This window comes from Chrysemys picta, chromosome 4 (genome assembly GCF_011386835.1).
Source record: "Chrysemys picta bellii isolate R12L10 chromosome 4, ASM1138683v2, whole genome shotgun sequence".
Lineage (NCBI taxonomy): Eukaryota > Metazoa > Chordata > Testudines > Emydidae > Chrysemys > Chrysemys picta.
The window spans coordinates 17437238-17450821 of NC_088794.1; the positions used below are offsets into that span (position 1 = coordinate 17437238).

General features: G+C 46.3%; 1 protein-coding gene across 1 annotated transcript in view; it reads right to left on the reverse strand.

Moving 5' to 3' along the window:
• The window catches only part of LOC101943449 (complement receptor type 1-like), a 431031-nt gene that overhangs the window by 63594 nt on the left and 353853 nt on the right, over positions 1-13584 (reverse strand). The window contains exons 34-38 of the mRNA XM_065594544.1: positions 11881-11974; positions 10805-10890; positions 9768-9962; positions 8473-8667; positions 7476-7544 (exon numbers count right to left, since the gene is read on the reverse strand). Coding sequence (XP_065450616.1) covers positions 7476-7544; positions 8473-8667; positions 9768-9962; positions 10805-10890; positions 11881-11974 — 639 coding nt within the window. The remainder of the gene's footprint in view (positions 1-7475; positions 7545-8472; positions 8668-9767; positions 9963-10804; positions 10891-11880; positions 11975-13584) is intronic.

The following is a 13584-nucleotide window of genomic DNA, read 5'->3' on the forward strand; positions in this document are numbered from 1 at the left end:
TTTCCAAGCCTGCACTCAGGGCCGGCTCCAGGCACCAGCTTGGCAAGCAGATGCTTGGGGCGGCCACTCCGGAGAGGGGCGGCAGGTCCAGCTATTCGGCGGCAATTCAGTGGATGGTCCCTCACTCCCGCTCGGAGCGAAGGACCTTCCACCGAATTGCCACCGCAGATCGCGACTTTTTTTTTTTTTTTTTTTTTTTTGGCTGCCAAAACCCTGGAGCCAGCCCTGCCTGCACTGGCCAGCCATTTGTTTGCCAAAACACCGAATAAACACAGAATCATTACACGTGGGCTGTCCAGATGGGGTATCAGAATATCCACCCTGGCACGTCGTCATAGGTTAGTGTTAGGGTACGTCCACATTGCAATTCTACACCTGCAGCTGGCCCATGCCTGCTTTCTCGGGCTAAGGGGCTGTTTAACGGTGATGCAGATATTTGGACTCAGACCTGTGACCCTCCCATCTCGCAGGGTCCTACAACCCCAGCTCGAGCCTGAGCCCAAACATCTACAGCACAATTAACAGGTTTCAGAGTGGCAGCCGTGTTAGTCTGTATCAGCAAAAAGAACGAGGAGTCCTTGTGGCATCTTAGAGACTAACAAATTTATTTGGCCATAAGCTTTCGTGGGCTAAAACCCACTTCATCGGATGCATGGAGTGGAAAATACAGTAGGAAGATATATACAGTAACTCCTCACTTAACGTTGTAGTTATGTTTCTGAAAAATGCGACTTTAAGTGAAACGATGTTAAGTGAAGCCAATTTCTCCATAATAATTAATGTAAACAGGGGGGTTAGGTTCCAGGGAAATTTTTTTTTGCCAGACAAAAGGCATTATATACAAGCAATTTAATACAGGTATAAGTTTTAAACAATTTTAAAGAAACAATTTAATACTACAATCACCACTGCTGAGTATGAAGCTTGGTTGAGGAGGTGGAGTCAGAGAGTGGAAGAGGAAGGATTGTCCGGCTGCGCCTCTTGCTGTTCTTGCAAGCACAGGCACTGACTTTGCCGGGGGCAGGGAGCTCAACCCTCGGCCCATCCACTCCCCCCTTTCCCCAAACCCCCACCCTTGACCCACTTCTCTCCCCGCACCTCCTCCCCAGGGCCAGGGCAAGGATATTTTGCGCCCTAGGCGAAACTTCCACCTTGCGCCCCCTCCCCCAAAACATCGGTTCATTGAGGGGCAAATCCCAAGGAGTCTTTATAGACCCCAGGGGCCAGCCATGCCCAGAGGCTGCTCCCCAGACCAAGTTCCCCCCTCCCTGCCCCCTGAACTCCCCTGGAGGGTGCACAGCCCCCCCGCGAGCCCTCCCCACCCGACCCCAGCGGCCCCCACCCCGAGTCCACTCACTGGCTTTGCCGGGCTTGGGCCGCTGCAGCAGCTTGGCAGGGAGGAGCCGCCTTCTGGGGGCTCCTGCAGCAGATGCATGCGGGCGGCGGCCACCGTGTACCCCCTTAGCTCCCCCCTCACCACGCTCGGGCTCTGCGGCTCCCAGGAGTGTGAGTCACCACCGCCACTGCCCCTCCTGGAGCAGGCTCAGGGCCCCGCGCCCCAGCGGTGGCTCACATGCCCGGGAGCTGCAAAGCCCAAGCGTGGCAATGGGGAAGCTGGGAGGTGCACGAGGGCCTCTGCCTGCATGCATCTGCTGCAGCCTGCAGGAGCCCCCCAGGGGGACGCCAGGCCGGAGCCTGGGCAGGAGGGGCGGGGCTGCTCCCTGTTAGCGACGCCGCTGCCTCTGCAGGGCTCCTGCCCCCCTGCGCTGTGCTGGCTCCTCCATGGCTGGGGCTCACCGCCCCCGCAAGCTGACGCTCTGGCTCTCCGGTGCCTCTGGACGGTGGCTCCTTCCTGCCAAGCCAGGACACCGCTTTTTGGTGCCCCCAGGGCCGTCCTTAGGATTTATGGGACACTATGCAGTATTATTAAACTGGTGCCTCTATGCCCGACGGCAGCCTGAGCTTGCAGCCCGACAGGGGCGGAGGGACAAAGCAGAAAGAACAACAAGATGCCTGGCCCGCCTCACGGTGGCGGAGAGTCACAGTTCCCCACAGAGACCCCTGTACCCTCTCCCTCACGCAGAATGGACATGCAGAAGGGACCTAATTAAAAGCACAAAACTTGGCAATAAAAAAATGTCAGTCACAGGTTTTTTGATATGCCCTGAAGTTTGTCAGAAATTTATTTGCAAAAACTTTGTAGTAAGGGTGAGTCAGCTGTCTTGCTGAATACAACATTAAATATTATGGAATACATGATGCAGCTCTTCTCTGTTTTACATTTTCTTAATCAGTATTTCTAAGCTGATTGTATATTTTAAATGTACTCTTAAGCCTTCATAAAGTAATCATTCCAGATTACTACGTATTTAACTCACTCAGACATTATTTTAAATTAATCAGTCACAGAGGTTGAGTGTGGTCATAACAGTGTTCATTGCTTTTAGAAAAAGAGAACACTAATTTACTGTGTGTGATCTCCATAACAATACACATGTTTATGAAATTTCATCAACTTTAAAAAATATGTTTCCAAAGATTTTAGGCATAACAAAGGATTTTATATCTTACTAAGGTACTGATTTTGCTTAAAACTAGTTCATCAGATAGTCAGAAGTAAAGAAAGGGAAACTCTTTGTCCAGCTATCTGGAAGCAAAGGGCTGTTGCTTCCTTCAATGGGAGGGGAGAGAGGAGGGGAGAGGGGGTGAAGGGAGAAATGGAGGACAGAAAGGACAGGAAGACTTTGGAAGTAAGTTTTTTTACTATAGTAATTAAAATGTGTATTTTAGATAAGGGTGGTCTTTTGAAGAATTTATTTAAAAAACCGTATGTCTGAAGATCCACGCATTTAAGGCTAATGATGATTGTGCATCTGAAAAATCTATGCAAGGATTTTTTAGAGATGTGATTTTATAATCTTCACCAACTCACTAATGAAATATCTTTAAAGCAAATTTTAAACTAAGGTCCTGTAGACTGACATGTCCTGAGTAAACTTAGATAATTTTTTCACATCTTAGCTCATAGAGCCAAGACGCTTGATCTGCTTGCCGAGGAGCAATGCACAACTGTTTTTGTCAGTACATTCAGAAACTGACAGTAGATACCTCCGGCTTGGCAAATGCCTGTTAAATGTCTTCATTACCCCTTAAATGGCTCTTTAACAGTTTCAGTGTTGTGCTAATAGGTCTGGCAGGCTGGAGACTTTTTCTCTTTTAACTAGTAGATCCCCTTCCCAGGAAGACTCAGAGCCTGCCGGAAGGGTCAGAACAGGGATAGGAAAACCAGGGGGGTGGACACTAAGACCCAGCAGTGCTCCACCCAGCTGCCCATGCCTGAGGACAGCCCTGGGTGCCCCCAACCACTTGCCGCCCTAGGCGACTGCCTAGTTGGCCTAGTGGTTGCACCGGCCCTACTCCTCCCCCTTTACTTCGCAGGCCTTGTCCTCGCTCCTCCCCCATCCCTTCTGAACGCTGCAAGCCAGCTGATTGCTGCAGGCAGGAGGCAGGGGAGGAAGGGGGGAGGCGCACCAAGTCCTTGTTCCTCCCCCCTCCCTCCTGCCCGGGGCAATCAGCTGGCTTTCCATGTTCGGGAGGCAGGGGAGGGAGGAGGAGCCTGCGTGCTGAGTCCTCGCTCCCCCCCCCCGCCTCCCAAACGCTGAAAGCCAGCTGATTGCCCCGGGCAGGAGGGAGGGGGAGGAGCAAGGACTCGGCGCACAGGCTCCCCCTCCCTCTCCCCCGCCTCCTGCACAGGGCAATCAGCTGGTTTTCAGTGTTCAGGAGGCAGGGGAGGGAGGGGGAGCCTGCGCGCCGAGTCATCGCTCCTCCCCTCCCTCCTGCCTCCTAAACGCCGCAAGCCAGCTGATTGCCGTGGGCAGGAGGGGGGCTGGGAGGAGGGGGACGGCGCTGATCTGCGGGGTCTGCTGGCGGGTGGGAGGTGCTGGGAGGGAGGGGGGTGTAGGGAGGCTGCCAGCTGTGGAGAAAGCAGGCAGCCAAACAACGCAAGAGTGGAGCATTGCACAACTTTAAATGAGCATGTTCCCTAATTGATCAGCAATGTAACAATGAAACAACGTTAACTGGGAGTTACTGTATACACAGAGAACATGAAAAAATGGGTCTTGCCATACCAACTATAACAAGACTAATCAATTAAGGTGGGCTATTATCAGCAGGAGAAAAAAAAACTTTTGTAGTGATAATCACGATGGCCCATTTCCAACAGTTGACAAGAAGGTGTGAGTAACAGTAGGGGGGAAATTAGCATGGGGAAATAGTTTTTACTTTGTGTAATGACCCATCCACTCCCAGTCTTTATTCAAACCTAATTTAATGGTGTCCAGTTTGCAAATTAATTCCAATCCTGCAGTTTCTCTGTTTTTGAAGTTTTTTGGCTGGAGAATTGCAACTTTTAGGTCGGTCACTGAGTGACCAGGGAGGTTGAAGTGTTCTCCAACTGGTTTTTGAATGTTATAATTCTTGATGTCTGATTTGTGTCCATTTATTCTTTTATGTAGAGCCTGTCCGGTTTGGCCAATGTACATGGCAGAGGGGCATTGCTGGCACATGATGGCATATCTCACATTGGTAGATGTGCAGGTGAACGAGCCTCTGATGGTGTGCCTGATGTGATTAGGTCCTATGATGGTGTCCCTTGGTCTCGTTATAGACAGTATGGCAACACCCATTTTTTCATGTTCTCTGTGTAGAGATATATATATATATATATATATATATTCCTATTGTATTTTCCATTGCATGCATCCAATGAAGTGGGTTTTAGCCCACGAAAGCTTATACCCAAATAAATGTGTTAGTCTCTAAGGTGCCACAAGTACTCCTTGTTCTTTTTGCTGATACAGACTAACACAGCTACCACTCTGAAACCTGTTACTAGAGTAAGGTAATTTAGTATCTTCCATAGCTGCTGGCAAGGCCAGCTCCAGGCACCAGCCGACCAAGCACGTGCTTGGGGCGGCACCTGGTAAGGGGCAGCCAATCTTGGGTTGGCGGTGGGGGGAGCTCAGGGTTGGTTTTTTTGGGGTTCGGTCGGGCGGCGCTGGTGGTGGGGTGGGTTGTTTTTGTTTCGGCGGCTGGGCGCGCGGGGGCGGGATTCGGGGTGTGTGTGGCGGCGAGGCTCGGCGGTGGGAGTGTTTGGCGGGAGATGTGTGTGGCGGCGGGGGGGGGGGGGGGTTCGGCAGCGCGGCACTCGGCAGGGGGGTTCAGCAGCACGGCGCTCTGCAGGGGGTGTTCGGCGGCGCCCAGCGGCGCTCCGCAGGGGGGGTTGGGGAGTTCGGTGGCGCGGCGCGGGGGCGGTGTCTTTGGCGGCACTCTGTGGGAGGCTGGGGGGTTCGGCGGCGTGGTGCTCTGCAGGGGGCTGGGGGTGTTTGGCGGCGCGGCGCTCCGCGGGGGGGGTGGGGGGTGGCGGCGCGGTGCTGAGCATGTGTGTTATGGCGGTGCTATGGAGGGCGGCACTCTTCTTTTGCTTGGGGCTGCAAAACAGTTAGAGCCGGCCCTGGCTGCTGGTTAAACATTAAATCGGTAATTCCTTGTCACAGATTGAACAGAACCACAATCACTGATGTCAGTGAGTTTTGCATTTAGAAATCAGACTCATGTAAATGCTATGCTGAGACTAAGATTTTTAGGGAAATTGTATGAAAGATTACAATAGTAGCAAAGAGTGCTCTGAAGTGGCCTTTCAATGGCTCCTGGAATTACTGAATCTATTTCCCTCAGGAAATACATCACTGACAAATTTATAGTCTCAAATGTAAGAATGTTAGTATGACAAATGGAATGTACATATTCACTTGTACCCATATTGTTCATCATAACTGTAGGTGTAGGACTCAGGTTTACTCATGGCTTCAGTGTTGGCAGAAACACACAGTTTGGGTTCTTTTTTGTTTTTGTATAAATAAAGCTCAATGAAAAACATTTTAAAAACCAGGCAGGAAACTGGCTAATGGAGAAAAAAGTTAGGAAAAAAACAAAAAACAAAAAATTTAAGCTGATTTAGAAACAAATGTATACTTGCGGTCTCCCTAAGTTACTGACTAGAAGGGAATTTTTATTTAAATTTATTTATTTTTGGCAGAAATTCAATGTGATTCCAATGTCATGCACGAAATTCAGCCACATGGATCAGCAACATTCAGGGGTTCCTTAGTGTAATAGATTTGAAAAACAATTGAAGGGATGTGGCCAGCTCCAGTTCTGAAGCTCCCTACAGCCAGGCTTCCCTGCTCACCACATGCATTGCGCTACCCTGTCTAACAGCTCAAGTGTTTTCTCTCTCCCCTCAGTAGCTCACCTTCAACTCCAGGCTCAGCAGAGTTGCCAGCTGTGTTCAGCGCAGAACCTGTACAGAAAAGAAAGTTTTATTAAATTCTTGAGGTGCTCTCCACATAACTGACTATTTTAAAAACCAAAAAGCCGGCAGAGATTCCAGGCATGTAAAGACGTAAATGCCCACAAACAGACTGGAGTGAAACTTGTCTTGCCAAGCACAGGACAAAACATATTGAATTTTAAAGAATCAAATCCACAACTGCTCAGAATCTCTCCCCAAGACATTTGAAGAAAAGCCCCCAAGCATGCCAGTGAAAATTCAGTCAGACTGAATAACTGCTAGCGTCAACCCCCTTCCCAGTGTTTTACCCACTTGATTTTCTCTAATATTTCTCTCTGTTCGGTATACCGTCAAGTCTGCAGAAGATCCACACGCATTAGGTGCATTACCCCTATTGTCATTCCAAGAGCTAATTCTCTCAGCTGTAAATTATCTACTCCTGAATTCTCATCCTTGGGATAACTATATGGATTTGAAGACTAACGGTCTTTGTCCCAGGAAAATCTTCACCTAAGAAACAGAGTTTGTGCCACTGAAATGATCAGTGCTTAGATGCCATAGAGCAATAGAAGATTTTCACATGCCACCCCCTACTACAGCCAACAGTAGTGTTGTTAGTTGTGTCGCAATAGCGCGTGAGGGCTCAAGTCATGACTCAGGGCCCCACTGTGCTAAGCGCTGTAGAAACACACAACACAAAGGAGGTCCCTGCCCCCATCCCTCTCATTAGAGCTGCCATCAATCAGCCCAGACAATAATATTCCTTACCCACAGTATTGGCCACGTCACTCTCCTATTGAGAGGAATCAGAGGAATGGGCCAAGGTCAGAGCGCTGTGGGAATCCTTTGGAAAGTGGAAGGGGGAGAAGGACCCACCAAAAGGCTTTGATAACCAAAAGAAATGGTGCAGGAACAATGAGAGAGGTAGGAAAACCAGGAGAGCATGGAGTGTGCAAATGAACAACGAGCTCTCTAAGTGAGCATCATCATATTTGCATCTGTGAATAGCAGAATTATAGAAATTAAAATGACTTTCACACTGTACATTTCATTTTTATTTAAGTGGAAATTTGAACCCAAAATTCTAGACTTTCAGCAAATCAAAGTTTTTCCAATTTACCTGAGGAAGTACCAGCTACTTCTGTTCCTTTGGGAGGGACAGTCGTGGGTTTGTCCTGGATAATTATGACTAAGGCAAAAAGAGGAGGAAAAAGCAGCTATAAACATTACATCAGTCTCCCATCACCAGCTGGCCACTCAGAGCCAGGACTAATTGCCAAACTAATGTTTAGGAATCTGCATCTTTAGAGACATGACAGACTTATCCCAATTACACGTTGTCACAGCGAGAGCCCCTGTACTATCAGTTGGGCTACGCTGTAGACTGCTGCTGGGATCCCATTCCTATATTCTAGGGGAAGCCCATTGCAATCCCTACATTGAGCTGCCTACCACTTCCCTTTACAAAAGTTCTCTCTCTCTCTCTTTTTTTTTTTTTTTTTAAGAGCTCTAACTGTTCCGTAGTTTGCAGCAGGGATGTGAAAGGCTCAATGTGGTGTCTCTTGCTGCCACCATGAGTTACAAACTGCCAAAATCTGTAATTTCCCTTCAGTTTTACTCATCAAAACTTCCTAGAGTGACTTCTAAACCCTTAAACTTGCTGTTCTCACTGAGCATTCTCTGCAAGGTGTTATGTGGAACTCAGAACTGTGCATCTCCATCCCTCACATCAAAATATCCTTTGGCCTAGGAGAAGGTGCACCGTGTTGGGAACCAGGAGATGATGAGTTCAACTCTCATTATTTCTACTGACTGGTGTTAACAATCCGGTTAACAGAAACAAGTTATTACAATTGCAAAACACTAAGAATTTAGGAAACCACAGAGTTAAGGTTACCCATGGAGATCTTAATTTTTCCTTCTTGTGTGTACGTGCAGTGACAGCCACTTTATAAGGATTATGTTTCCAACAGCAACCAGATTTCCCACAAGTTATATCTTTAGATGATTAATGCCAAACTGAATTTCCTTATGTTTATGGGTTTGCCTAGCAATCAAAATAGTTTTTTTCTGGTGGGAGAAAGTAGAGCAAGAGGAAGATAAAAACAGACAGTCACCTTTGCATTCAGGGGCAGACCCATTCCAGACTCCATTGATGTTATCTTTAGTTGTACAGTGAATGGAGGCCTCTCCACTAAGTGAGAAATTATCATCACATTTGTAAGTTACCGATGAGTTACAGTCAAAGATTTCCATGTTGCTGCCATTGTGCATCCCATTGGCAATATTAGGAGGAGGAGCACAAGTAATCGCTGAAGGAAAAGAGAACGGCATCATGAGTATTAATGCACATTTCAGTTAAAGGAGAACTGTAAAGATTAAGTAAACATTTGTTTACAATTCCTCCCAAAAAGGGGGAAAAATTCAACCATTTGAGAGTGTAAATAGTACTGTGCTTTAACAAAACGTGAGGCACATCCGTTCAGCTAGAAGATTTTGGCTCCATTAAACAAATCCCGGATAACAGCCTTATCAGAACACATCCCTCCCCCACATTATATATAAGGAGCTGGGACTCTTTGATTGACATCCTTGAAAGACAACAGTTGCACTTCTACAATGTTCCAGAAGCTGAATGCTTAAATTAGAACTTTCCTCCTAACTGTAGCTGCTTCTAGACCAGATGGCGAAAGCCTGGTTGACAGATCCACCCCAGGTAGTGTCCAAAAGGACAAAAAAGTTAAAGCAAATAAATTGGGAAGAAGTTTTAATACTGGGTTTCACTCCAAAACAGCCTCAGATTTTGAGTGTGGAGTCCAGGGTCGGTTGGTTGGTTTTGAGGGAAAGGGAAGGGAATAGTTAACAGGGAGGAATTACACTAAATAAAAAAAAGTTGGATGAAAGACTTCAAAAGCAGCAGAGATTATTTGGTGAGGAATGAGAAACTAATCGAACCCCACCATCTACGTGTTCAGGGTTCAATTGTGTTTAGGTCGTTAGTTGGGCTGGAATCTATACACCAGACAGCAAGCTCTAGGGGAATGTTCTGTAGGGATAGAGAGTGCTCTGGGTTTCTTTTGTTTGTTTGAAATGTGGCTTCTACAGAAGGAACCAGCAACACAATGGATCCTCCTACACTTTCATCATGTCTCCCCGCTCCCAAAAATATCGATATGATCGACAAATGAAAAATATGATTTCCAAACAATCCTGCTTCTAAGGCTCGCTTATTTATGAAGTGTTAGTCATTCTTTACTTTCCCAACAGTAACTAGTTTTCATTATACGTATTTAGAGGGACTAAGCACTAACTGAATTTCCTCAGGTTTATGGGTTTACTTAGTAGTCAAAACACAGTTTTTCCTGGGAGGAGATAGTAGAACAAGAAGGGGATAAAAACAGACGCTACTAACCTTTGCATTCAGGGGCAGGCCCACTCCACCCTCCATTGACATTATCTTTCATTGTACAATGAATGGAGGCCTTTCCAATAAGAGAGAAGCCCTGGTCACATTTGTAAGTTACTGCTGAGCCAAAGGAAAACTCTTGTACAGTCTGACCAGTATGGGATCCATGGGTGATATGAGGAGGTGGAGGACAAGGTATTGCTGAAGCAAAGAATGTCAACATGAAAATTAAAGTTTACATTAAAGGTGAACTGAAGAGAGTTTCACTAGGAAAGTTGTCTCAGATCCCCCCAGAAAGCTATTTAGCCATTTGGAAGGGGACTTAACATTGTATTTTAACATTTGAAGCAAGACCCCTTTCAGATTCTGAAGGTTTTTCTGCTTTTAGGCTTGACCCAGCCCAGTACGTCCATTGCTCAAGGAGGATGCTCCATAAAACACTAGCTCAGGATGACGACCTTAACAGAGCATGCCCCTCCCCAACATTAGCCTCAGGGAGCCAGAACCTCTTCCCCGCCATCTCTAGAGGTAGTGTTGTTCCACCAGCAGAAAACTAAGCTAGGACATTGCTTGTAGCAGCAGCTGATTCTAGACTGGACATCAGCAGCATGATTGACAGACCAAGCCCAGAAAGCATCCAAGAGATCAAATTAAGGTAGAGGCAATTTAATTGTGATTCACTCCCAAAGAGCCTCAGATTTTAAGTGGATAGTCAGGTTTGGGAAGGGTCAAAACTTCTTGAAGTCATTATCATGCCTTTTACTTAGTGAACTGCAGGATTACACCAGATACAACAGTGAAGAGGAGCCATGAGGCCTGTTGGATTATGCATATTAAACAGTGCCAGGTGAACAATCTAAAAATTGATTCTGTCGGAGTCATCCAAACACCATGGTGAACCACAGTATGATTTCATTCCTCCCCCCAACTCAACTGTCATTTGGATTAAACGCCAAAGTAAGAATAGAGACTCCTCTGAAGCCCCAGTTATGCTGCATCATCTCCAGACATGAACTGTTCTTAAAACCATTAGATTAGTTTACCTTCGCAAAGTGGAAGCTCTTTATCCCAATCAACTCCATTTCCCACAACCACACATTGGGCAGAAGTCGGTCCATTTAATCTGTACCTAAAGAACGAAAAATGGTTCAAGTTTGTTACTCATGTAAGCAAAGATCTAGTTAACCGTCCAAAAAGATGGAACGTGGTTTCTTTCTGCCAGTAGGTGGAGACAAACCATTGAAAAAGGGACACATCTAACACCACAGGACCAAGGAACACTGAGGCCAGGTCTACACTACTCAGCTATATGGGTACAACTATGTTGCTCGGGGTGTGAAAAATCCATACCCCTGAGTGACAGTTACACTGGCCTAACCCCGCCAAGTAGACACCGCTTTGTCGAGAGGAGAACTCCTGCCAACATAGCTACTGAGTCTTGGAGAGATGGATTAACTATGCTGACAGGAGAGGCTCTCCCATCAGTATAGGAGCATCTTTATATACAACAGTACAGCTGTGCCGTTGTACATGAAGACCGAGCCCTGTGTAGTTAAAGGCAATTAAGAGCTACAAACCAGAAGATAGAGCTCCCAAAAGCATTAGCAGGAGAGAGTCCTCGCTTCTGGGCTATGCTTATCAGATGTTTGGGAATACTTGTTAATCCTCGGCAAAGGGGAACAAATTACCCCTCTTCTAAATTAGAGATTTTTGCACTCCTATCTCCAGTAGGTGACAGGAGGCCCTACCACCTCTGCTACGGAACTCTTCAAATACCCAGAAAACTAGTTAATTTACAGATCACATGACCCAACCCCTACTGGATGATCCTGAGGCCTCTAGGCTGGGATCTTCAAAGGCACCTGAGCGAGTTAGGTGCTCATCTCCCACTGAAAGCCACCCAGCTACGGTTGTCAAACTTCCTTCAACTCCTTTGAAAAAAATCGCAGGTGTAATTCTTAAAAAGGGCCCAGCCCGTGGCTATAGATTTATAGCACACCACTCACTTATGTTCTTGAAGTTACGCAGGCTTTCTAGTCTCATTTTGCCAGACTTCACCAGCACTTTTACTGCAGTCTAGGTTCTGTTAATTAGTCAAAAGAAGCAACTTGCCACTCACCCTTCATTACAGGAGAAGTTTGCTGTTGCACCAAACCGGAGATCCGTGAAATGAAACCTGCCATTTTTTAGTTCTAGTGATTTACATTCCATTTCTAGAAGAGAACGAAGCTAATATTAGCGTTACCTCATATTACCTTAACGGGAGAAAGGGGATATGTTAACTTGCACCCCCTAACATAGCAAATACCATGGCAGATCAAAGCCAATGACCTTGGAGTCCAGTATCTGTCCTCTACCACAGCGGTCAGCAGCAAAGGCTGCAGAGGAAATCTTACAACCCACATTATGGATAATTTTGTAACATGCCCAGGGGAAGTGGGGAGACGTGGAAGTGGGGTGATGCTTCCTAATCCCACACAGACAGTGGTTGCCTTATATCCTGAATCAAGAGAATTAAGTTCCCCTTGCAGATTTAGTATAAGTGCAAATATTCCTATTGTACATGTTAAGGCCCAGATCCTGAAAACACATAGACATAACCATATTCGTGTGGGTAGATCCATTGACCGCAACTGGCAGCAATTACAAATAAAAAGCAACATAATATATGGGAAAAAGGATAGACAGCATAAATTATGAAAGGTAAAAATCGATATGGGGAGCTAAAGACATCAGTGAAAGAGTCACAACTGGCATGGTTACAGACAAGAAGGAGAAGGTTTTAAGTTCTTTTGTTCCTAAAGTAATCCTCCTGTAAGAGAACATACCTGCGTCCACACTCTAGAGACTGCTGTACTAATTTTTGTACCGAGTATGCCTTGTGAGGTATTTGACCATTTATAGTTTAATGGTCAATACTGTCCTGATAAAATGCATGACAACACCGTTATAAGTTATAAGATTTCCCTGTATAACGTTAACTCATGTTGCAAACCACAGCACAAGTAGGCAAACAGCTCTGTCTCAAAGGAAGGCGTGCTCTGCTTAATTTGCATAGAAGCAGAAAAGCAGTCATGAAGCATGAAGATAAAAAAACTCCAAAAAAAGCAAGGGACAGCAGCAGGGAAGATCTTTCCCTATAGACGTTTTGGCAGCTAGGAATGTTTTCCAAGGGGCAGGGCTGACACTATAAAAAAGGAGGGACAAACACTCCCAGCCACTTCCTCCCTCTCACTCCATCCACTGCACTAGATGAGACAAAGGAAGCAGCCACTAAGGGGTCCTCACCTAAGAAGTTTGGTCAGTAAGACTGCTGAGAGTATGTGGTAAGTAAAAGCTTGATTTTGAATTTAACATAGTTCATTAACCTGGGCACCAGTTATGTTTTATCTGGACTTCTCTTGTACCCATTTCGCACTTATGCCTCATTACTTGCCTTCACTTAAAATCTCTTTGCAGTTAATAAACTGGATTGATCTAATCCAGTGTGTTTAAATTGAAGTGTCTGTGAAACTCTATTTGGGTAACAAGGTGTGTGCATATTATTTCTACTGAAGAAATGGAGACTTTTTATGAATTTGTATTGTCCGGGAGAGGGCTGGGCAATACGAGACGTAGGTTTCTGGAGGGGAAAAAAACAAAACGAATGCTAGGAGTTTGTTGGGGTCACCCTGCAGTATAACCAAGGCTGGTGAAAGCCAAGATGTGGCTGGCTGGGACATAGCTGGGAGTGACTTGCACATTGGAGGTTATTTGTCAACAGTCCAGACTGGAGGCTAAAGCAGCAAAGCATTGTAACGGGCACCCCAGGTTAGAGGGCAGG